This window comes from Heterodontus francisci, chromosome 10 (assembly GCF_036365525.1).
Source record: "Heterodontus francisci isolate sHetFra1 chromosome 10, sHetFra1.hap1, whole genome shotgun sequence".
Lineage (NCBI taxonomy): Eukaryota > Metazoa > Chordata > Chondrichthyes > Heterodontiformes > Heterodontidae > Heterodontus > Heterodontus francisci.
The window spans coordinates 116,783,834-116,808,792 of NC_090380.1; the positions used below are offsets into that span (position 1 = coordinate 116,783,834).

Consider the following 24,959-nt stretch of genomic DNA (forward strand, 5'->3'; position numbering starts at 1 on the left):
GACGGCTGGGAGAACATCAAAAGCCACAGGTGTGGACACCCTACCTTCGCACAGAGCTGCTTTGTTCTCCCAGATGGACAAGCCGCAGGAATGACATTAGCAACACATTAGCAAAGCTTTAATTGCGTGATTTCTCCCCTCCCTGCCCAGAAAGACAGAAGGGAAAAAGGGAAGAAAGAAGCAGGGAAGTAATTTGCATTTCTATAGCGCCTTGTCCCAGCTCAGGATGTCCCAAATGAGGAGATAGACAGATTTTTAATTAGTAAGGGAGCAGTACCCCAGGACATGCGCGATGCCAACATCATCACCCTCTATAAAAACAAAGGTGACCGCGGTGACTGCAACAACTACCGTGGAATCTCCCTGCTCAGCATAGTGGGGAAAGTCTTTGCTCGAGTCGCTCTGAACAGGCTCCAGAAGCTGGCCGAGCGCGTCTACCCTGAGGCACAGTGTGGCTTTCGTGCAGAGAGATCGACTATTGACATGCTGTTCTCCCTTCGTCAGATACAGGAGAAATGCCGTGAACAACAGATGCACCTCTACATTGCTTTCATTGATCTCACCAAAGCCTTTGACCTCGTCAGCAGACGTGGTCTCTTCAGACTACTAGAAAAGATCGGATGTCCACCAAAGCTACTAAGTATCATCACCTCATTCCATGACAATATGAAAGGCACAATTCAACATGGTGGCTCCTCATCAGAGCCCTTTCCTATCCTGAGTGGTGTGAAACAGGGCTGTGTTCTCGCACCCACACTTTTTGGGATTTTCTTCTCCCTGCTGCTTTCACATGCGTTCAAATCCTCTGAAGAAGGAATGTTCCTCCACACAAGATCAGGGGGCAGGTTGTTCAACCTTGCCCGTCTAAGAGCGAAGTCCAAAGTACGGAAAGTCCTCATCAGAGAACTCCTCTTTGCTGACGATGCTGCTTTAACATCTCACACTGAAGAATGCCTGCAGAGTCTCATCGACAGGTTTGCGTCTGCCTGCAATGAATTTGGCCTAACCATCATCCTCAAGAAAACGAACATCATGGGGCAGGATGTCAGAAATGCTCCATCCATCAATATTGGCGACCACGCTCTGGAAGTGGTTCAAGAGTTCACCTACCTAGGCTCAACTATCACCAGTAACCTGTCTCTAGATGCAGAAATCAACAAGCGCATGGGTAAGGCTTCCACTGCTATGTCCAGACTGGCCAAGAGAGTGTGGGAAAATGGCGCACTGACACGGAACACAAAAGTCCGAGTGTATCAGGCCTGTGTCCTCAGTACCTTGCTCTACGGCAGCGAGGCCTGGACAACGTATGCCAGCCAAGAGCGACGTCTCAATTCATTCCATCTTCGCTGCCTTCGGAGAATACTTGGCATCAGGTGGCAGGACTATATCTCCAACACAGAAGTCCTTGAAGCGGCCAACACCCCCAGCTTATACACACTACTGAGTCAGCGGCGCTTGAGATGGCTTGGCCATGTGAGCCGCATGGAAGATGGCAGGATCCCCAAAGACACATTGTACAGCGAGCTCGCCACTGGTATCAGACCCACCGGCCGTCCATGTCTCCGTTATAAAGACGTCTGCAAACGTGACATGAAATCGTGTGACATTGATCACAAGTCGTGGGAGTCAGTTGCCAGCATTCGCCAGAGCTGGCGGGCAGCCATAAAGACAGGGCTAAATTGTGGCGAGTCGAAGAGACTTAGTAGTTGGCAGGAAAAAAGACAGAGGCGCAAGGGGAGAGCCAACTGTGCAACAGCCCCAACAAACAAATTTCTCTGCAGCACCTGTGGAAGAGCCTGTCACTCCAGAATTGGCCTTTATAGCCACTCCAGGCGCTGCTTCACAAACCACTGACCACCTCCAGGCGCGTATCCATTGTCTCTCGAGATAAGGAGGCCCAAAAGAATGGGTTGAAGGGTTATGGAGAACGGGCAGGAAAGTGGAGTTGAGGCCGAGATGAGATCAGCCATGATCGTATTGAATGGCGGGGCAGGCTCGAGCGGCTGAATGGCCTACTCCTGCTCCTAGTTCTTATGTTCTTTTGTTGAAAGTGCACAGCTGCTGCCTTTCCTACATCACAACACTGACTACATTACAAAAAGAATCACTGGCTGTAATATGCTTTGGGATTTCCTGAGGTTGGGAAGTCACTATAGAAATGCAAGTTCGTATATTTTTGAGCAGTTAATGACTAGTTAATCCCGATTTTTTTTGGTGCCGTTGTTTGTGGGAGGAATGTTGGCCAGGACTTCAGAAGAGCTCCCCTGTTCTTCTTTGAACAGGGCGAGGGTGTAATTGTTGCGGTCAGGACAGCCAGAATTTTAGGTAACAATTTAATTATTATAATTGATACTGTTGCTCAAGGCAATAAAGTCACATCAAAAAACTGCAGGCAAAAGGAACAATAGCGGAGAGAGTGTAATTAACTCATGTTTTACGACATTGCCTTTAGCAATCATAGAATCATAAAAAGCTACAGTATGAAAGGAAGCCATTCAACCCATCGTGTCCATGCTGGCCGACAAGTAGCCATCCAGCCTAATCCCGCTATCCAGCTCTTGGTCCGTAGCCTTGCAGGTTACGGTATTTCAAGAGCAAATCCAAACACTTTTTAAATGTGATGAGGGTTTCTGCCTCTACCACCCATTCAGGCAGTGAGTTCCAGACCCCCACCACCCTCTGGGTGAAAACATTTCCTCTAAACCTCTTACCCTAAATCTATGTCCCCCGGTTATGGAACCCCTCAACCAAGGGGGGATGGTCCTTCCTATCCATTCTATCTAAAACCTTAATAATTTTGTACATTTTAAGGAAGTCTCACCTCAGCCTCTTCTATTCCAAAGAAAACAGCCCTAACCTGCCCAATCTTCCCTCATAACTAAAATTCTCCAGTCCCAGCAACATCCTCGTAAATCTCCTCTGTACTGTCTCTAGTGCAATCACATCTTTCCAGTAGTGTGGTGACTAGAACTGCATGCAGTACTCCAGCTGTGGCCCAACTCGTGTTTCATACAGTTCCAGGATAACCTCCCAACTCTTATATTCTATGCCCCAGATAATGGAGGCAAGTATCCTGGACGACTTCTTGACTACCTTATCGACCTGTGGACATGTACTCCAAGGTCCCTCTATTGCTCTACACTCCTCAGTATCCTATCATTAACCGTGTATTCCCTTGCCTTGTTAACCTCTCCCAAATGCATTACCTCACACTTCTCCAGATTAAGGTCCATTTGCCACAGTTCTGCCCACCTGACCAGTCCATTGATATCTTTCTGCATTCCTAGCTTTCTTCTACATTATCAACCACATGGCAACTTTTTATATCAACTGCAAATTTCTCAATCAGGCACCCTACATTCAAGTCAAAATCATTGACATATACCCCAAAAAGCAAAGGACCCAGTACTGAGCCCAGCGGAACCCCACTGGAAACAGCCCTCCAGTTGCAAAAACACCCATCGACCATTACCCGTTGCTTCTTGTCTCTGAGCCAATTTAGGATCCAACTAGCCACTTTGCCTTGGAACCCATGAGCTTTTACTTTTATGACCAGTCTGCCATCTGGGACTTGCTAAAGCCTTGCTAATATCCAAATGGACTACATCAAATGCAATACCCTCAACCGATCCTCCTTGATACCTCCTCAATCAAGTTCGACCTGACCTTCCCTTAACAAATCCATGCTGACTGTCTTTGATTCATCTGTTTCTTTCTAAATGAAGATATATATCTTGTCCCTCAGAATTTTATCCAATACTTTTCGTCCCATTAAGATTAGGCTGACTAGCCTGTAATTACTTTTTAAACAAGCAGTAGCTGTCCTCCAGTCATCTGGCACCACACCTGTTACCAAAGAGAATTGGAAAATGATGGGAAAAGCCTCCGTTATTTCTTCTTTTGCTTCCCCTAACAGCCTATGATACATTTCATCTGGGCCTGAGGATTTATCTACTTTCAAAGATGTTAATCTCCTAAATACTTCCTCTCTCACTTTGTTAGTTTCATCTAATATTTCACACTCCTCCTCTCCGAATGCAATGTCTATATCATCCCCTTCTTTTGTGAAAATAGATGCAAAGTATTGATTAAGAACCATACCCACGCTCTCCGCCTTCATACATAGGTTACCGCAGTGAACTGTTTTACCATGCCAGGAATGTCAGCTTTGTCGCAAATGGAATTACACTTTATTTTTTTATTATCAAGCGCAGGGCTGGCTTCTGATCTGCGGCTATGTTTTTGCTGATTCACTGAAAATCTTTCGAACAAAGCTTCTACATTATGGATAACAAATAACATCCTCGGATTCCCTCCCTAAACCTCTCCACTTATCTCGCCACCTTAAAGACACTCCTTAAAAGCTACCTGTTGGATCAAGCTTTTTGTTACCTGGCCTAATATCTCCTTACATGGCTCAGTGTCAAATTTTGTTTGTTAATGCTCCTGTGAAGTGTCTTGGGATGTTTTACTCTGTTAAAGGCACTATATAAGTGCAAGTTGCTGTTGCATACATATCTCCATACAAGATTTCTTCTTTAAAAATAGTTTTTCATGCAATGTGGGTGTCGCTGGCAAGGCCAGCATTTGTTGCCCATCCCTAATTGCCCTTGAACTGAGTGGCTTGCTAGGCCATTTCAGAGGACAGTTAAGAGTCAACCACGAGGAGGCCAGACGGGCAAAGGCAGCAGATTTCCTTCACTAAAGGGCATCAGTGAACCAGATAGAATTTTATGACAATCGACGATAGTTTCATGGCACCATTACCAAGAGTGGCTTTCAATTCAATGTATTAATTAAGTTTAAATAGTCATTTGGTGGTACAGAACTTGAGTATTGCTGAAAATAGAGACACGTTGTCGAAGCTTTTCATCTTGCACTCATCAGGACAATCCACAAGAATACCAATGTAAGGGGAAAACAACAACTTTATACTGTATGAGAAGAGAGTGCTGATTGGTTGGCAAGTGAACTCTAACTGGTAGAGGCATTGCCATGGAGATATTTGCTAAATGATCCTCAGTGTGCTAAGAATTAGGCTGACAACCAATTTAAGATTGTCAGTAGGGCTCGCAATGTGGCGCATTTGCGCATTCTGGAAGCTCATATATTAATACGCAGGGCCCTGTTCTTTGCAGACAGAAAGAACATGTACAAACATTGCGCCTGTTTCAGCTAAACAAAGTAAGTGACAGCCATTCGTTGGTTCATTCCTCAGAGCAATGCCTTGATTAATCAGAGTCAAGCTGCCCGATTTAAATTTCAAATAAAGCTGGGCAATTAATTAAATTTAAATTCCACCAGCTGCCATTAGCCTCAGCCTCTGGATTACTACTTCAATGACATTACCACTATGCCACTGCCCCTCCCTGTGAATCTATAGCACCGAAACAGGCCATTTGACCCATCTGGTTTATGCTCCTCATGAGCTTCATCCCACTCTAATTGCTACTTCCCACCATGCCACTGTATTCCTCTATTTTCCCAATTTTATATTCTCAAAACTCCTCACAGAGCGTCAAAACAGCTCATCATAGCTTGGACAGAAATCAGGGGCGAGGGTTTCAAAATGGAGATCTGTCCAGCCCCACTACCTGGAGACTGATGTGTGCCCCTAACCCCTGCTTCCCATTTACATTCCCTGAATCCAATTTGCATGGAAATTTTATCATTGCAGGTGAGAGGGGTCATCAATGGCCCCAGAAATGGTCCCCCACAAAGTAAGGATTTGGAAGGTGGTGAGATGGGTGGGTGATCTGGGGAGGTAGTGGGGGAAGCCCAGGAGTGGGGGAGATCTGAGGTAACTGTGTGGGATCCAGGAGAACAATCAATTCCTCTTGGCATACCTGGAACATGTACAAAGTTAAAATAAATATGATTCAGTTGGTAGCTCAAGGCCTGTGTCCTTGCTGTTGTCAACTTTCACTGGCTGGTTCAAAACTGCACAGGCCTAGTGAGATCACCAGGACATGAGAGGTGCCAGCTATGCTTCAGTGGTAATCCCTCTCTCTTGCCTCGGAATCAGAAGGTGATGGGGTCAAGTCCCACTCGAGAGACTTGAGCTCATAATCTAGGCCACCACTACTGAGGGGGCGCTGCGATGTCATCTTTTGCATGAGACATTAAACTAAGGCCCTGTCTGTTCTCTCAGGTAGATGGAAAATGATTCTATTGGGAAGGAGGGTGGGAGAGTTACCTCAGGAGTCCTGACTCGTCGATCAACATCATTAAAAACAGATCTGGTCATTATCACATTGCTGTTTGTGGGAGCTTGCTGTGTGCATTTTGGCTGCTGCGTTTCCTACATTATTACAATGACTACACTTTGAAAAGAACTTCATTGGCTGCAAAGCACTTTGGGACAACTGTTGTGAAAGGCGCTACAGAAATGCAAGACTTTCTTTAACCAATGGAATTACCTGAAATCAGGGAAGTCAAAATGGTGAGAGCGCGAGATCAGGAACCAATCAAAACAGCCTCCCCAAAAGCCTGCACAATTCCTGTAAGGCTGGGGCAGGGTGGAATAAATATCGGCTCTTATGGAAAATTATTCATCTAAGAATAGCACTATCTTCAAGGCAAATTGTCTGGTAGCCTTTACTTCTGTTCTTACAGCAGAAAGATAGGCGCAAATTTATTAAATTCCTTATCACGTCACTCAGAAATGTCTGGACATAGTCCGGCATTCGATGATTTGCACTGAAGTAGAATGAGTTATGTAAACAACTGCCACAAAGCAAGTGAAGAGAAAACAGATCATGGAACAGTACAACACAGAAGGAGGCCATTTGGCCCATCAAGCCGGTGGCAGCTCTTTCGAAGTTACTGCCGATGCTGGCTGTTTGAAAAGAGTCCCACAGCTCACTCTTTCCCCATCTCCCTGCAATTTCTTCTCCCTCACGTATTTATCCATTTCTTTTTTGAAGGCTCTTGTTGAATCTGTATGCACCATCCAATCAGGAAGCACATTCCAAATCCTAACCACACGTTGCATAAAAATGTGTTTCCTCACGTTGCCTCAGTTGTTTTTGCTGATTACCTTTTCCCTCTGGTCATCAACCCTTCAGCCATTGGAAACATTTTCACAGAGTTCATAATACCCAAATATAGACTCGACCCACCCATTTAATCTCCTCTCACAGACTATGTACCTTCTACTGTAAAATGAACTCTACCAATCCATTTAATCTTAGGTGCTTTTCAGATGAGGCATTAAACCGAGGGCCTGTCTGCCATCTCAGGTGGGCATAAAAATATCCGATGGCGCTATTCCAGGGGAGTTGTCCCTCGTGTCTCATAACAATATTTCTCCCTCATCCAACATCACTAAGAGAACAGGTTATCCGTACCTGGAGCATCAGACTAGATTCCATGCTCAATGTTTCTGAAGTAACCTTTTGATGCAGAGGCAAGAGTGCTACCACACCGATCCACAGCTGAATCCTTCATGAAAGCACTCACAGCTACCTGATACACTGGGCAGGGCCTTGATTCCACCTCTTAACTCGAGGATTCACCATCCAACAATACAGCAACCCTCAGTGCCTCAGGAATGGGTACAAGCCCAGGTATTTCTGGTCAAAGGTGAGTTTCCTGCCAAATGAACTAAACAGCTTTCAGCGATTCATCTCCTCCTCCATGGAAATAACATTTTTCTCATGGCTAATCTATGCTCGAAGGCCCCAATTTCTCTCGTCAGCTCTTTTGGACCCTATATCTTTCCAATTCGTAACTGAGTTAACAAGCAGGTGACAGGTCATCAGCTGAAGTAAACTACAAGCACAAATGACACACTGATTTACCGTGATCCTTTCATCTTTATCATCCAAACGAGTGCTGTCCTTTTTCCAGGAAATGGTTGGCTCCGGATGCCCGCGCGGAGGTTGGCATTCCATGACGGAGGGTTCACCAGCTGCTACCAAAACATCCACAGGGTTCTGTCTGAAATCATCCCGGAGAACTGAAAAGAGGGCACAGAAGAGAACCATTAACTAAGCATCTTGTTACAAGGCTAATTCAGTGCATCTACCAGTACTGTACCCTAGTGTTATACAGTGACAGACCTGTACCTACCAGTACTGTACCCCAGTGTTATACAGTGACAGACCTGTCCCCACCAGTACTGTACCCTAGTGTTATACAGTGACAGACCTGTCCCCACCAGTACTGTACCCCAGTGTTATACAGTGACAGACCTGTCCCCACCAGTACTGTACCCTAGTGTTATACAGTGACAGACCTGTACCCACCAGTACTGTACCCCAGTGTTATACAGTGATAGACCTGTACCTACCAGTACTGTACCCCAGTGTTATACAGTGACAGACCTGTACCTACCAGTACTGTACCCCAGTGTTATACAGTGACAGACCTGTACCTACCAGTACTGTACCCCAGTGTTATACAGTGACAGACCTGTACCTACCAGTACTGTACCCCAGTGTTATACAGTGACAGACCTGTACCTACCAGTACTGTACCCCAGTGTTATACAGTGACAGACCTGTACCTACCAGTACTGTACCCTAGTGTTATACAGTGACAGACCTGTCCCCACCAGTACTGTACCCCAGTGTTATACAGTGACAGACCTGTCCCCACCAGTACTGTACCCTAGTGTTATACAGTGACAGACCTGTACCCACCAGTACTGTACCCCAGTGTTATACAGTGACAGACCTGTACCCACCAGTACTGTACCCCAGTGTTATACAGTGATAGACCTGTACCTACCAGTACTGTACCCCAGTGTTATACAGTGACAGACCTGTACCTACCAGTACTGTACCCCAGTGTTATACAGTGACAGACCTGTCCCCACCAGTACTGTACCCTAGTGTTATACAGTGACAGACCTGTACCCACCAGTACTGTACCCCAGTGTTATACAGTGATAGACCTGTACCTACCAGTACTGTACCCCAGTGTTATACAGTGACAGACCTGTACCTACCAGTACTGTACCCCAGTGTTATACAGTGACAGACCTGTACCTACCAGTACTGTACCCTAGTGTTATACAGTGACAGACCTGTACCTACCAGTACTGTACCCTAGTGTTATACAGTGACAGACCTGTACCTACCAGTACTGTACCCTAGTGTTATACATTGACAGACCTGTCCCCACCAGTACTGTACCCAGTGTTATAAAGTGACAGACCTGTACCTACCAGTACTGTACGCCAGTGTTATACAGTGACAGACCTGTGCCTACCAGTACTGTACCCCAGTGTGATAAAGTGACAGACCTGTACCTACCAGTACTGTACCCAGTGTTATACAGTGACAGACCTGTGCCTACCAGTACTGTACCCCAGTGTGATAAAGTGACAGACCTGTACCTACCAGTACTGTACCCAGTGTTATACAGTGACAGACCTGTACCTACCAGTACTGTACCCCAGTGTTATAAAGTGACAGACCTGTACCTACCAGTACTGTACCCAGTGTTATACAGTGACAGACCTGTACCTACCAGTACTGTACCCCAGTGTTATAAAGTGACAGACCTGTACCTACCAGTACTGTACGCCAGTGTTATAAAGTGACAGACCGGTACCCACCAGTACTGTACCCCAGTGTTATAAAGTGACAGACCAGTACCTACCAGTACTGTACCCAGTGTTATACAGTGACAGACCTGTGCCTACCAGTACTGTACCCCAGTGTGATAAAGTGACAGACCTGTACCTACCAGTACTGTACCCAGTGTTATACAGTGACAGACCTGTACCTACCAGTACTGTACCCAGTGTTATACAGTGACAGACCTGTGCCTACCAGTACTGTACCCAGTGTGATAAAGTGACAGACCTGTACCTACCAGTACTGTACCCAGTGTTATACAGTGACAGACCTGTGCCTACCAGTACTGTACCCCAGTGTGATAAAGTGACAGACCTGTACCTACCAGTACTGTACCCAGTGTTATACAGTGACAGACCTGTACCTACCAGTACTGTACCCCAGTGTTATAAAGTGACAGACCTGTACCTACCAGTACTGTACCCAGTGTTATACAGTGACAGACCTGTACCTACCAGTACTGTACCCCAGTGTTATAAAGTGACAGACCTGTACCTACCAGTACTGTACCCCAGTGTTATAAAGTGACAGACCTGTACCTACCAGTACTGTACGCCAGTGTTATAAAGTGACAGACCGGTACCCACCAGTACTGTACCCCAGTGTTATACAGTGACAGACCTGTACCTACCAGTACTGTACTCCAGTGTTATACAGTGACAGACCTGTACCTACCAGTACTGTACGCCAGTGTTATAAAGTGACAGACCTGTACCTACCAGTACTGTACCCCAGTGTTATAAAGTGACAGACCAGTACCTACCAGTACTGTACCCAGTGTTATAAAGTGACAGACCTGTACCTACCAGTACTGTACCCCAGTGTTAAAAAGTGACAGACCTGTACCTACCAGTACTGTACCCCAGTGTTATACAGTGACAGACCTGTACCCACCAGTACTGTACCCCAGTGTTATACAGTGACAGACCTGTACCTACCAGTACTGTACGCCAGTGTTATAAAGTGACAGACCGGTACCCACCAGTACTGTACCCAGTGTTATAAAGTGACAGACCTGTACCCACCAGTACTGTACCCAGTGTTATACAGTGACAGACCTGTACCTACCAGTACTGCACCCCAGTGTTATACAGTGGCACACCTGTACCTACCAAAACTGTACCCCAGTGTTATACAGTGACAGACCTGTACCTACCAGTACTGTACGCCAGTGTTATAAAGTGACAGACCTGTACCTACCAGTACTGTACCCAGTGTTATACAGTGACAGACCTGTACATACCAAAACTGTACCCCAGTGTTATAAAGTGACAGACCTGTACCTACCAGTACTGTACGCCAGTGTTATAAAGTGACAGACCGGTACCCACCAGTACTGTACCCAGTGTTATAAAGTGACAGACCTGTACATACCAGTACTGTACACCTGTGTTATAAAGTGACAGACCTGTACCCACCAGTACTGTACACCAGTGTTATAAAGTGACAGACCTGTACCTACCAGTACTGTCCTTTTGGGCCTCCTTATCTCGAGAGACAATGGATACGCGCCTAAAGGTGGTCAGTGGTTTGTGAAGCAGCGCCTGGAGTGGCTATAAAGGCCAATTCTGGAGTGACAGGCTCTTCCACAGGTGCTGCAGAGAAATTTGTTTGTTGGGGCTGTTGCACAGTTGGCTCTCCCCTTGCGCCTCTGTCTTTTTTCCTGCCAACTACTAAGTCTCTTCGACTCGCCACAATTTAGCCCTGTCTTTATGGCTGCCCGCCAGCTCTGGCGAATGCTGGCAACTGACTCCCACGACTTGTGATCAATGTCACACGATTTCATGTCGCGTTTGCAGACGTCTTTATAACGGAGACATGGACGGCCGGTGGGTCTGATACCAGTGGCGAGCTCGCTGTACAATGTGTCTTTGGGGATCCTGCCATCTTCCATGCGGCTCACATGGCCAAGCCATCTCAAGCGCCGCTGACTCAGTAGTGTGTATAAGCTGGGGGTGTTGGCCGCTTCAAGGACTTCTGTGTTGGAGATATAGTCCTGCCACCTGATGCCAAGTACCAGTACTGTACCCCAGTGTTATACAGTGACAGACCTGTACCTACCAGTACTGTACCCCAGTGTAATATAGTGACAGACCTGTACCTACCAGTACTGTACTCCAGTGTTACACAGTGACAGACCTGTATCTACCAGTACTGTACTCCAGTGTTACACAGTGACAGACCTGTACCTACCAGTACTGTACCCCAGTGTTATAAAGTGACAGACCTGTACCTACCAGTACTGTACCCCAGTGTTATACAGTGACAGACCTGTACCTACCAGTACTGTACCCCAGTGTTATACAGTGACAGACCTGTACCTACCAGTACTGTACCCAGTGTTATAAAGTGACAGACCTGTACCTACCAGTACTGTACCCAGTGTTATACAGTGACAGACCTGTATCTACCAGTACTGTACCCCAGTGTTATAAAGTGACAGACCTGTACCTACCAGTACTGTACCCAGTGTTATAAAGTGACAGACCTGTACCTACCAGTACTGTACCCAGTGTTATACAGTGACAGACCTGTATCTACCAGTACTGTACCCCAGTGTTATAAAGTGACAGACCTGTACCTACCAGTACTGTACCCCAGTGTTATACAGTGACAGACCTGTATCTACCAGTACTGTACCCCAGTGTTATACAGTGACAGACCTGTAAACACCAGTACTGTACCCCAGTGTTATACAGTGACAGAACTGTCCCCACCAGTATTGTACCCCAGTGTTATACAGTGACAGACCTGTACACACCAGTACTGTACCCCAGTGTTATACAGTGACAGACCTGTACATACCAGTACTGTACCCCAGTGTTATACAGTGACAGAACTGTAAATACCAGTACTGTACCCCAGTGTTATACAGTGACAGACCTGTCGCCACCATTACTGTACCCCAGTGTTATACAGTGACAGACCTGTACATACCAGTACTGTACCCCAGTGATATACAGTGTTGGACCTGTACATACCAGTACTGTACCCCAGTGTTATACAGTGACAGAACTGTAAATACCACTACTGTACCCCAATGTTATACAGTGACAGACCTGTACATACCAGTACTGTACCCCAGTGTTATACAGTGACAGAACTGTCCCCACCAGTATTGTACCCCAGTGTTATACAGTGACAGACCTGTACATACCAGTACTGTACCCCAGTGTTATACAGTGACAGAACTGTAAATACCACTACTGTACCCCAATGTTATACAGTGACAGACCTGTACATACCAGTACTGTACCCCAGTGTTATACAGTGACAGAACTGTCCCCACCAGTATTGTACCCCAGTGTTATACAGTGACAGACCTGTACATACCAGTACTGTACCCCAGTGTTATACAGTGACAGAACTGTCCCACCAGTACTGTACCCAGTGTTATACCGTGACAGACCTGTACCTACCAGTACTGTACCCCAGTGTTATAGTGACAGACCTGTACATACCAGTACTGTACCCCAGTGTTATCCAGTGACAGAACTGTACATACCAGTACTGTACCCCAGTGTTGTACAGTGACAGACCTGTAAACACCAGTACTGTACCCCAGTGTTATACAGTGACAGAACTGTCCCCACCAGTATTGTACCCCAGTGTTATACAGTGACAGAACGGTACATACCAGTACTGTACCCCAGTGTTATACAGTGACAGACCTGTACATACCAGTACTGTACCCCTGTTATACAGTGACAGAACTGTCCCCACCAGTACTGTACCCCAGTGTTATACAGTGACAGAACTGTCCCCACCAGTACTGTACCCCAGTATTATACAGTGACAGACCTGTACCCACCAGTAATGTATATACACCAGTGTTATACAGTGACAGACCTGTCCCCACCAGCACTCTACACCAATGTTAAACACTCGTAGACCTGTACCTACCAGTACTGTACCCCCATGCTATACAGTGACAGACCTGTACTGTATTCTAGTGTTAAGAGTCTATCACATACAGAGTAACACAGAACTGTGAGTGTGTCATAGAGAGATGCAATACCGAAACAGGCCCTTCGGCCCAACAAGTCCACGCCGACAATCAACCACCCATTTACACTAATCCTCCATTAATCCCATTTTTCCCTCTCATATCCCCACCTTCCCTCAATACTCCTACCACCTACCTACACTAGGGGCAATTTTTAAAATGGTCAGTTTACCTATCAACCCACAGGTCTTTGCTGTGGGAGGAAACCGGAGCACCCGGAAGAAACCCAAGCGGTCACAGGGAGAATTTGCAAGCTCTGCACAGGCAGTACCCAGAACTGAACCCAGGTCGCTGGAGCTGTGAGGCTGCGGTGCTAACCACTGCCAAGCACAGGATAATTGTATTCAACCTTCTGATTCTGAATGCAGGACAAAACTAGAGCAGGAAAAAGTGCACAAAGATTGTGATAGTGAGACAGCCAAGTTTAAGAACAGTCAAATCTCCACAACACCTTTAACAATAGCTTCACCCAGCCCAGTCTAGTGTCACACTGACTTTGTAAAGCACCAAGTATGGACATTTTAACAGCCCCACCCCTTTGCTAATTGAGTCGCGGACAATTCCACAACAAGGTGCAGGAAAATAACTTCTGTAGTGTGGTCACTGTTGGAATGTAGGTAATGCAGCAACCAATTTGTGCCGATCAAGATCCCACAAACAGTAATGTGATAATATCAACAGTGGAAATCAAGAGAGATATTTAAACAGGATTGAGCTAATATCGACTATTCTGTATCATTGTACAGAGACAAATTTTACACCAGAGTGAGAGACACACAGAATGAGAGAGACACAGAATGAGACACACACAGAGTGAGAGACACACAGAGTAAGAGACATACACAGAGTGAGAGACACACAGAGTGAGGGAGACACAGAATGAGACACACACAGAGTGAGAGACACACAGAGTGAGAGACACACACAGAGAGGCACACAGAATGAGACACACACAGCGGCACAGTGGTTAGCACCGCAGCCTCACAGCTCCAGCAACCTGGGTTCGGTTCTAGGTATTGCCTGTGTGGAGTTTGCAAGTTCTCCCTGTGACTGCATGGGTTTCTGCCGGGTGCTCTGGTTTCCTCCCACTAGACTTACAGGTTGATAGGTAAATTAGCCATTGTAAATTGTCCCTAGTGCAGATAGGTGGTAGGAGAGTGGTAGGGAATATGGGATTAATGTAGTATTAGTATAAATGGGCGGTTGATGACAGTGGGCCGAAGGGCCTGTTTCAGTGCTGTATCTCTCTGTGACTCTGGGACAAACGGAGAGTGAGAGACACACACAGAGTAAAATACTCAGGGAATGAGGGAGAGAGACAAATGCACTGAGTGAGAGAGACAGACAGGGTGATAGAAATACAGAATGAGTGTGATACAGAGAGACTGAGGAAGGGAGAAATGGAGTGTGAGACAGAGACACACAGGGTGATTGAGAGATAGAGACACAGGGGGCTATATTTTACTAGCCTTTTTGGACGGGCTCGGAGGCGCAAAGGCCAGCAAAATGGTGGGGAAAGCTGGCGGGTGGCTTGCCCGTTGTCTTTCCACTGCCATGCCATTTTCTCAGTGGCGGGAAAGGCAGCAAATGGCCCACCTTCCGGAATCCTATTGAGCCTCTTAAGTGGCCAATTAAGGGTCTTTTCCTGCCTCCTCTGACATTTTACTAGCGGTTGGGGATCCCTCCACTACATGGGGAGATTGCAAGGTAATCCCTGGCAGTCTCTCAACAGACACCGGGGAGGGGTGGGGTAGTGGGGGGGGGTTCCCTCCTTTTCAGGCATTCTTTGGTCTGTGGAGGGGCTGCCTGGTGGGAACAGTGCCACCTTCCCCTAGCAACCATGGGCCTCGCCCTCATCGGGATCTGCTTGACTCGCCCCCACACCCCCAGGACGCATTTATCTGGTTGTGAGGGCACATGGCCATCGATGTGCCCTCCTCCTCCAGGTGCAGTCCCAACCGTGACCACCGGTAGCGGTGGTGCTGCTGAGCTCCCGGCCCTCGAATTGGTGCCAGCTCTCGGGGTCAGGCCTCTCTCCTGAATCGGGAAGGCAGGCCCAGCATCAGCCACTTCATTGGCTTACGCTAACAAGATGTGGGCCTGGGTCCCACCACCCACTGAAGCAATTTTGCCCCTTCGCCCCTCCCCTTGCAGCCCTGGGAAACTTGAGTCAGATCTGGCTAATTGTGCCTCTCCCTCCTCCCCCTCCGTTACTTGTTGATGTGTAGAGTGTTTGACCTGTTTTAAGCTGTTTAATTATACTGCTGGATTGACGGTGCTGGAATTTGCCTGACACTAATTGCTCAATCCTTAAATGCCAGGTAACTGTTCAACATTTTGAGACACTTCAGACGTTCGGCAGCTTTTTCAGGCAGCCATTTTCATTCCTGATAGAAATGGACTGGAGGTAAATTGTCCGCCAACATGTTCTTAAACAATGACCTCTGATGAGGTCTCCCGTGATGTAAAGATGCCCTCTTCCCGCTGGCTCAGCTACTGGGTCACGTGACCCTCAACTGCCGAGGAGCTGGACTCGGGTGAGTGTAGGATGTGGTCTGTCACCTTCTCTTCCTTCATGCTGATTACATGTTCAATAGAACAACAACCGTGATTTTACATTCAGGAGGTTAAGCCAGATAATTCAGGAGGAGCATCCCGCGTGAAGTTACCTGTCACTGCCGCTCCATTACACGTGCTCACTCCCGGTTGGATTTTATGCAGGCGGTTGAAATTTGGAAAGCTGAATGGAGTCCACAAGAAGACACAAAAACACCTGGTGAAAGATCCAACACAAAAGATCTCTTGGATCTCCTGCGAGGCTCAGGGGAAATCCTCAACTGCACTCAGACAAACCAGGGGCAGGTGCAGACACTCGATACACAAATGGAAAATTATAATTTCCCCCAGAGTGTGGCTGTGGTCACCCAGAACAGACCATGGAATATATGACGACTCAATGCAGGAAGGAAGCCTCACAGTGGTACAACTCTGCCCCTCCTGAATTATCTGGCTTAATCTCCTGAATGTAAAATTACAGTTGTTGTTCTATTCTACATGTCATTAACCATGTCACTAAAAACAAAGAATCAGGTCATTATCTTACTGATGCTTGTGGGATCCTGCTGTGTGCATATTGGCTGATGTGTTTCCCATTTTACAATACTTTAAAAATACTCCCAACGACTTTTAAAGCATTTTGGGACATCATGAAGTCGTGAAAGGTGCTCTAGAAATGCAACGTTTTTTTTTACTTCACCTGTAATCTTTGTAACTGCTTATAAGAATCTTCCCTTTCCACAGAAGAAAGACTTGCATTTCTATAGCGCCTTTAAATGAAGTACTTTGTGAAGGTGCTCATTAAGGTGCTGTATATTTCCACAGCGATTTCCTTTTTAGTCTCTGTGTCACAATCCCGAACAAGAGAAAAGTTAAACCTGGAGAATACAACTTGTGACATTCATCAGATATTTCAACACAGCCGTTAACTTGTTTAAAATAAATGGGCTAACTCTCATTAAAATCCCATTTGCACCAACATTGCTGAATGAATTATGCAGCCACGAGCATTCTCGTGTTCACTTTACAAAGAGCTCATACTCAAGATTTAAGGCTTTCCTTTATTTTTTTCAAAAATCTTTCGACACAATAACTGTTTTGGGTCTCAAATGTCTGCCTGATTGTTGGTTCACAACTGAACTTTCTAATTGGTGCACTGCAGGCTGGTTGCTTTTGACAGTGCAAACACTTAACCAATCAAAATCAATCTGATTTAAATATTCCAATAAAATGTTTGATTGGTTAAGAGTTGCTACTGTCAAAAGCAACCAATGACATGCCAGGGGATTTAAAAAAATTGCCTGTTCTCCATTCTGTTTCATTATACTACACTGTGAAACAATCAGATACTAAGAAAATAACATCAGCTGTCAAAATGCCTTTAACCTAATAATCAGGAAAAACAGAAAGACTGAATGAGCTGGAGCTTTCTTCTCTTGAAAAGAGAACTGATAAAAGAGCTTTAAAATACTGAAAGGGTTTGACAGGGTAGATGTCGGGGAAACAAAACAAAGGGCCATAAAAATAAGATGTCACTAATAAATCCAATTGGGAATTCAGGAGAAACTTTTTTACCCAGAGAGTGGTGAGAATGTGGAACTCAACACCACAGGGAGTGGTTGAAGTGAATAGTATGGATGGATTTAAGGGGAAGCTGGATAAACACATGAGGGAGAAAGGAATAGAAGGACATGGTGAAAGGGTGAGATAAAGAGGGGTGGGAGGAGGCTCGTGTGGAGCATAAACACCAGCACGGGGCAGTTGGGCCGAATGGCCTGTTTCTATTTTATTTTATTTCTCCCCTTCACTTGCTCAAAACCTGTTACATTTCTAACCTTTGCCAGTTCTGATGAAAGGTCACAGACCTGAAACGTTAGCTCTGCTTCTCTTTCCACAGATGCTGCCAGACCTGCTGAGTATTTCCAGCACTTTCTGTTTTTATTTCAGATTTCCAGCATCTGCAGTATTTTGCTTTTGTTTTAGAATGAGTTGGGAACAGTAATGTAAGAACTTTTATGAGACAGTGAGTCACAGAATCAACAGTGGCCTTGTATTTATAAATTATTTAGACAATGTACAGGATGTGGAATTGATAGAATCCCCTCTTGGACAGCAACTACAGAATATACAAGCTTTACATAACCTAAGAGTCTAACTATGTAAAACCAAGAGTCAGGGACCTAACTCTAAAAAGGGCAACCTCAAACTGAAACAAAGCAACCACTGAAGCCAACAGATTGATAGAGTTGGTTCAACAATACTCCAGTAGAGGATAAGAGGAACACCTTTAAAGGTATAGTCCTAAGCACAGAGATGAAGTACACACTGAAAACCAGCAAACACAGAGAAAACAAATGTGACCTAAAATGAATTAGCAAGTTAAAATTGTTATAAAGAGAAGTGGCCATGACAAATCCCATTGAGAGAAAGGGGAAAGGTTCACTGATAGCAATATACAAAACTGCAGAAACAATTCATTGGGGCCAAAGCCTATGTACATTAGCAGTTAACAAAGCCAATAGGATGTTAAACCACAGTAGAACACAAGTCAGAGGAGACAATTGCTGTACAGAGTATTACATAGAACTACATAGTCTATACTGCACAGAAACAGGCCATTCGGCCCATCTGGTCCATGCCAGTGTTCATGCTCCACATGAGCCTCCTCCTACCCTTCTTTATCAAACCCCATCAGCATATCCTGCTATTTCTTTCTCCTTCTTGTATGTATCTAGCTCCCCTTTACATGTATCTATGCTACTCATCTCAAATGCTCCCCATGGTAGTGAGTTCTACATTCTCACCACTCTCTGGGGAAAGAAGTTTCTCCTTAATTCCCTATTGGATTTATTAGTGACTATCTTATATTTATGACCCCGTGTTCCTGAATCATGATCTTTTCCTGTGTCCCACCCCAACCCCTAGGGCGAATTCTAGTATCCCAAGTTCTGTGCTGCCTGAGATGGGCTCATTCAGCACAGTTCAGGGGTTGGAACCCTGTGTCCTCTTTGGTTGGTGCCACACTGGGCAGGATCAATTACACTCTGAAATCTCGGGGAAATTAGTTTATTATTAAGGAAGTGTTCTTTATAATCCAGGCAGACAGTTGATTTAGTTCTACAGCGCTGTAAATGCATTGGTTTTCGGAAATTCCCTAATGTAATTTAAAAATGATGATGAATGCTTATTTCATGGTTAATTGTTCTTGAACTGAGCAAGATCAGGCAGAAGCTGAACGCGGGTTGTACCATCTCGACATTGCTTTTAAATCTGTCACCAGGTTGGAATGAGATTGTGCTTTTTGAGAGTTTCTCAGAGGTGATGTCACGCATACACTGTCAAAGGATTTAGGCTAAAGTGGCATCATTCCAGGTTAGAACATAGAAAAATACAGCACAGAACAGGCCCTTCGGCCCACGATGTTGTGCCGATCCTTTGTCCTCTGTCAAGGACAATTTAATCTATACCCCATCATTCTCCTTTATCCATATACCTATCCAAAAGCCTTTTGAAAGTCCCTAAAGTTTCTGACTCAACAACTTCCCCGGGCAAGGCATTCCATGCCTCGACCACTCTCTGGGTAAAGAACCTTCCCCTGACATCCCCCTTATATCTCCCACCCTTCACCTTAAATTTATGACCCCTTGTAACGCTTTGCTCCACCCGGGGAAAAAGTTTCTGACTGTCTACCCTATCTATTCCCCTGATCATCTTATAAACCTCTATCATGTCACCCCTCATCCTTCTCCTTTCTAATGAGAAGAGGCCTAGAATGTTCAGCCTTTCCTCGTAAGACTTATTCTCCATTCCAGGCAACATCCTGGTAAATCTCCTCTGCACCCTCTCCAAGGCTTCCACATCCTTCCTAAAATGAGGCGACCAGAACTGCACACAGTACTCCAAATGAGGCCTTACCAAGGTCCTGTACAGCTGCATCATCACCTCACGGCTCTTAAATTCAATCCCTCTGCTAATGAACGCTAACACCCCATATGCCTTCTTCACAGCCCTATCCACTTGAGTTGCAACTTTCAATGATCTATGCACATAGACCCCAAGGTCTCTCTGCTCCTCCACATGCCCAAGAACCCTACCGTTAACCCAGTATTTTGCATTCATGTTTGTCCTTCCAAAATGGACGACCTCACACTTTTCAGGGTTAAACTCCATCTGCCACTTTTCAGCCCAGCACTGCAACCTATCCAAGTCCCTTTGCAGACGACAATAGCCCTCCTCGGTATCCACAACTCCACCAACCTTTGTATCATCTGCAAATTTACTGACCCACCCTTCGACTTCCTCATCCAAGTCGTTAATAAAAATCACAAACAGGAGAGGACCCAGAACTGATCCCTGCGGCACGCCACTGGTAACTGGGCTCCAGGCTGAGTATTTACCATCTAAGACCACTCTCTGCCTTCTATCAGTTAGCCAATTCTTAATCCAATTGGCCACATTCCCCACTATCCCATGCCTCCTGACTTTCTCCATAAGTCTACCATGGGGGACCTTATCAAATGCCTTACTAAAATCCATGTACACCACATCCACTGGTTTACCCTCATCCACTTGCTTGGTCACCTGCTCAAAGAATTCAATCAGGCTTGTGAGGCAAGACCTACCCCTCACAAAACCGTGCTGACTGTCCCGAATCAAGCAGTGTCTTTCCAGATGCTCAGAAATCCTATCCCTCAGCACCTTTTCCATCAACTTGCCTACCACTGAAGTAAGACTAACTGGCCTGTAATTCCCAGGGTTGTTCCTATTCCCTTTCTTGAACAGGGGCACAACATTTGCCACCCTCCAATCACCTGGTACCACCCCCGTCAGCAGAGAAGATGAAAAGATCATTGCCAGCGGCTCTGCAATTTCATCCCTTGCTTCCCATAACATCCTTGGATATACCCCGTCAGGCCCGGGAGACTTGTCTATCTTCAAGTTATTCAAAAACCCCAACACATCTTCCCTCCTAACGAGCACTTCCTCGAGCTTACCAGTCTGCTTCCCACCGTCCTCTTCAGTAATACACCCCTTCTCATTCGTAAATACCGAAGAGAAGTACTCATTCAAAACCTCACTTATCTCTTCCGGCTCAACACACAGTCTCCCGCTATTGTCCTTGACCGGACCTACGGTCCCCCTAGTCATCCTCATATTTCTGACATACGCGTAAAAGGCCTTGGGGTTTTCTTTTATCCTACCCGCCAAGCATTTTTCATGCCCTCTCTTAGCTCTCCTAATCCCTTTCTTCAGATCCTTCCTGGCCATCTTGTATCCCTCCAGAGCTATGCCTGTGCCCTTTTTCCTCAACTTTATATACGCATCCTTCTTCTTCCTAACAAGACTCTCAACCTCTCTTGTCAACCACGGTTCCCTCACATGACCATCCCTTCCCTGTCTGACAGGGACATGCTTATCAATGGCCCCTACTATCTGCTCCTTGAAAAAGTTCCACATTTCGACCGTGCCCTTCCCTGCCAGCATATGCTCCCAACTTATGCTCCTCAGTTCCTGCCTGACAGCATCATATCTACCCTTCCCCCAATTGTAAACCTTGCCCTGTTGCACATACCTATCCCTCTCCATTACCACAGTGAATGCTACAGAATTGTGATCACTATCTCCAAAGTGCTCGCCCACCAACAGCTCTATCACTTGCCCTGGTTCATTACCTAGTACCAAATCCAATATTGCCTCCCCTCTGGTCGGGCAGTCTACATACTGAGTCAGAAAAGCTTCCTGGACATACTGCACAAACACTACCCCATCCAAACTATTCGATCTAAAGAGTTGCCAATCAATATTTGGGAAGTTGAAATCCCCCATAATTACTACCCTGTGACTTCTGCTCCTTTCCAAAATCTGTTTCCCAATCTGCTCTTCCACCTCCCTGCTGCTATTGGGGGGCCTATAGAAAACTCCCATCAAGGTTCATAGCTAATCCTTCTATCAAGAGCAAATCATCACTCCACCATTCAGGAAACAGCAGCAAAAGCAACTGACATCTCTACAGCACATTTAATGCAGAGAAAATTCCCATGGTAATTCACAAAGTATCACCAATATTTGAACACCAAGACTAAGATGGAGAGGCTCACAACAGTAGTGACCAAAACCTTGGTGATAGAAGCGGGTTTTTAAGGAGGGCCCTCAAGGAGATAGGTTTTATTCATTTTTTATTCTTTCATGGGATGTGGGCGTCACAGGCCAGGCCAGCATTTAATGCCCATCCCTAATTGCCCTTGAACTGAGTGGCTTGCTAGGTCATTTCGAGGGCATGTAAGAGTCAACCACATTGCTGTGGGTCTGGAGTCACATGTAGGCCAGACCAGGTAAGGACAGCAGATTTCCTTCCCTAAAGGACATTAGTGAACCAGATGGGTTTTTACAACAATCGACAATGGTTTCCTGGTCATCATTAGACTAGCTTTAAATTCCAGATTTTTATTAATTGAATTCAAATTCCACCTTCTGCTGTGGTGGGATTCGAACCCATGTCCCCAGAGCAATACCTGGGTCTCTGGGTTACTAGTCCAGTGACAATACCAGTATGCCACCGCCTCCCCTGTAGGTGAAGGGATTTAGGAAGGACATCCACAGCGTGGGGCCGCAGTCCAGATTTGAATATTGCAACACTCTCCAGGCTCCCCTCCCAACGTCCACCCTCCGTAAATTTGACCTCAACTAAAACTCTGCTGCTTGTATCCAAACTCACCCCGTCCCATTTGCCCATCTCCCCTGCACTCGCTGACCTACACTGTCTAGCAATTCAATTTTAAAATCCTCATCCTATGTTCAAATTCCTCCATGGCTTCACCCCTCCGTATCTCTGTAACTTCCTCCTGCAACCTTCCAGATTTCCTTTAACTCTCTTAAATCTCAGCGTCATAGTTTGTCAAAAGAAATTACATTTTCATCCTTAAATTTGCCTCATCCTCCACATGCCAGGGGAGGGATATGGGGAGAAGGCAGGTAGATGAATTTGAGGGATATGGGGAAAAGGTGGTGTCATGCAGACCCCCACCTGCCAAGAATGAGGTACATTAATTTTGTCATACGCACATTGATTTTAAACTGTGGCTGGAATGAAGAAATGACTGGTTTGAAGATCACCATTTGGCTGGAAGAACATTTACATACTAAGAGACAGTGCTTGTGGAGACAAAGGGCTATTCCCTACTCCAATTAATCCAAATGGATTTTGATCACCAGACATTGAAGGCGTAAGGAAGCACATTCCAGGCCCTGCTAAGATGATACAATCCACAGAAGCAGGACTGGTTAAACCAGCTGGTCACATGACTACCTGGCTAGTCCAGGTTATTTTGAACTAGCCACAGGATAGTTTGATTTCAGAAGTCTGTTTTGCAACTGAAGCTGAAACAAGCACTCGCCTGGCTGTCTCTCTCTCACTTTCTCCCAAGCCACTGGACCCACGGAAGACACATAAACCTCAAGAGGGAAAAGATTCCTACATCGGAACAAGTTGAAGCGTGAACTGGGCCCCAATGAATTGCAAGACTTACCGGCAACCAAAGAATCCATATTGAACTTAAAGGACTGTAACTACCAGATATTGCCTCAAACTGTTCCACTTTATTACTTCTACTTTTTCTGTCTCTATCTGCATGTGTGTGTTTATCGTGTATATATGCTAGCGTGGTTGCGTCGCAAATTCATAGACATTAACCTGATTAGAGTTTTAGATTAATAAACTTCTACCTTTCTTGTTTAAATCTAAGGAAAACGGTTTGATTTATTTGCCTTACTATTGGAGCAGTGGACAAGGATTCCCTAAATGAACCCGGGTTTTCTCCGGGTGCTCCGGTTTCCTCCCACAGCCAAAGACTTGCAGGTTAATAGGTAAATTGGCCATTGTAAATTGTCCCTAGTGCAGGTAAGTGATAGGGAATATGGGATTGTTGCAGGGTTAGTATAAATGTGAGGTTGTTGGTCAGCACAGACTCAGTGGGCTGAAGGGCCTGTTTCAGTGCTGTATCTCTAAATAGATAAAAATAAATAAATAAAGGGGAGCTAAAAAGTGTTTAAAAATTAAAACCTGTTACGGTTAAACTAGGCAAAGGCTGAGAGGGAACCCCTAGACCTCTTCTCACTTGGTCGTAACAATGGGTAGGTGGGATTGAGGGATATGGGGGGAAGGTGTGTAGGTGAGTTTGAGGGATATGGGGAGAAGGTGGGTAGGTGAGATTGAGGCATATGGGGAGAAGGTGGGTAGGTGAGATTGAGGGATATGGGGAGAAGGTGGGTAGGTGAGTTCGAGGGATATGGGGAGGTGGGTAGGTTGAATTGAGGGACAAGCGGAGAAGGTGGGTAGGTGAGATTGAGGCATATGGGGAGAAGGTGGGTAGGTGAGATTGAGGCATATGGGGAGAAGGTGGGTAGGTGAGATTGAGGCATATGGGGAGAAGGTGGGTAGGTGAGTTCGAGGGATATGGGGAGGTGGGTAGGTTGAATTGAGGGACGAGCGGAGAAGGTGGGTAGGTGAGTTTGAGGGATATGGGGAGGTTGGGTAGGTGAGTTTGAGGGATATGGGGAGAAGGTGTGTAGGTGAGATTGAGGCATATGGGGAGAAGGTGTGTAGGTGAGTTTGAGGGTTATAGGGAGAAGGTGGGTAGGTGAGTTTAAGGTATATGAGGAGAAGTTGGGTAGGTGAGTTTGAGGTATATGGGGAGAAAGTGGGTAGGTGAGATTGAGGGATATGGGGAGAAGGTGTGTAGGTGAGATTGAGGCATATGGGGAGAAGGTGTGTAGGTGAGTTTGAGGGTTATAGGGAGAAGGTGGGTAGGTGA

General features: G+C 45.8%; 1 protein-coding gene across 1 annotated transcript in view; it reads right to left on the bottom strand.

Annotated features, from left to right (window-relative positions):
* robo1 (roundabout, axon guidance receptor, homolog 1 (Drosophila)) overlaps nucleotides 1-24,959 on the bottom strand; it is a 1,072,119-nt gene that overhangs the window by 155,178 nt on the left and 891,982 nt on the right. The window contains exon 5 of the mRNA XM_068041298.1: nucleotides 7,803-7,960. Within this exon, the coding sequence (XP_067897399.1) occupies nucleotides 7,803-7,960 (158 nt within the window). The remainder of the gene's footprint in view (nucleotides 1-7,802; nucleotides 7,961-24,959) is intronic.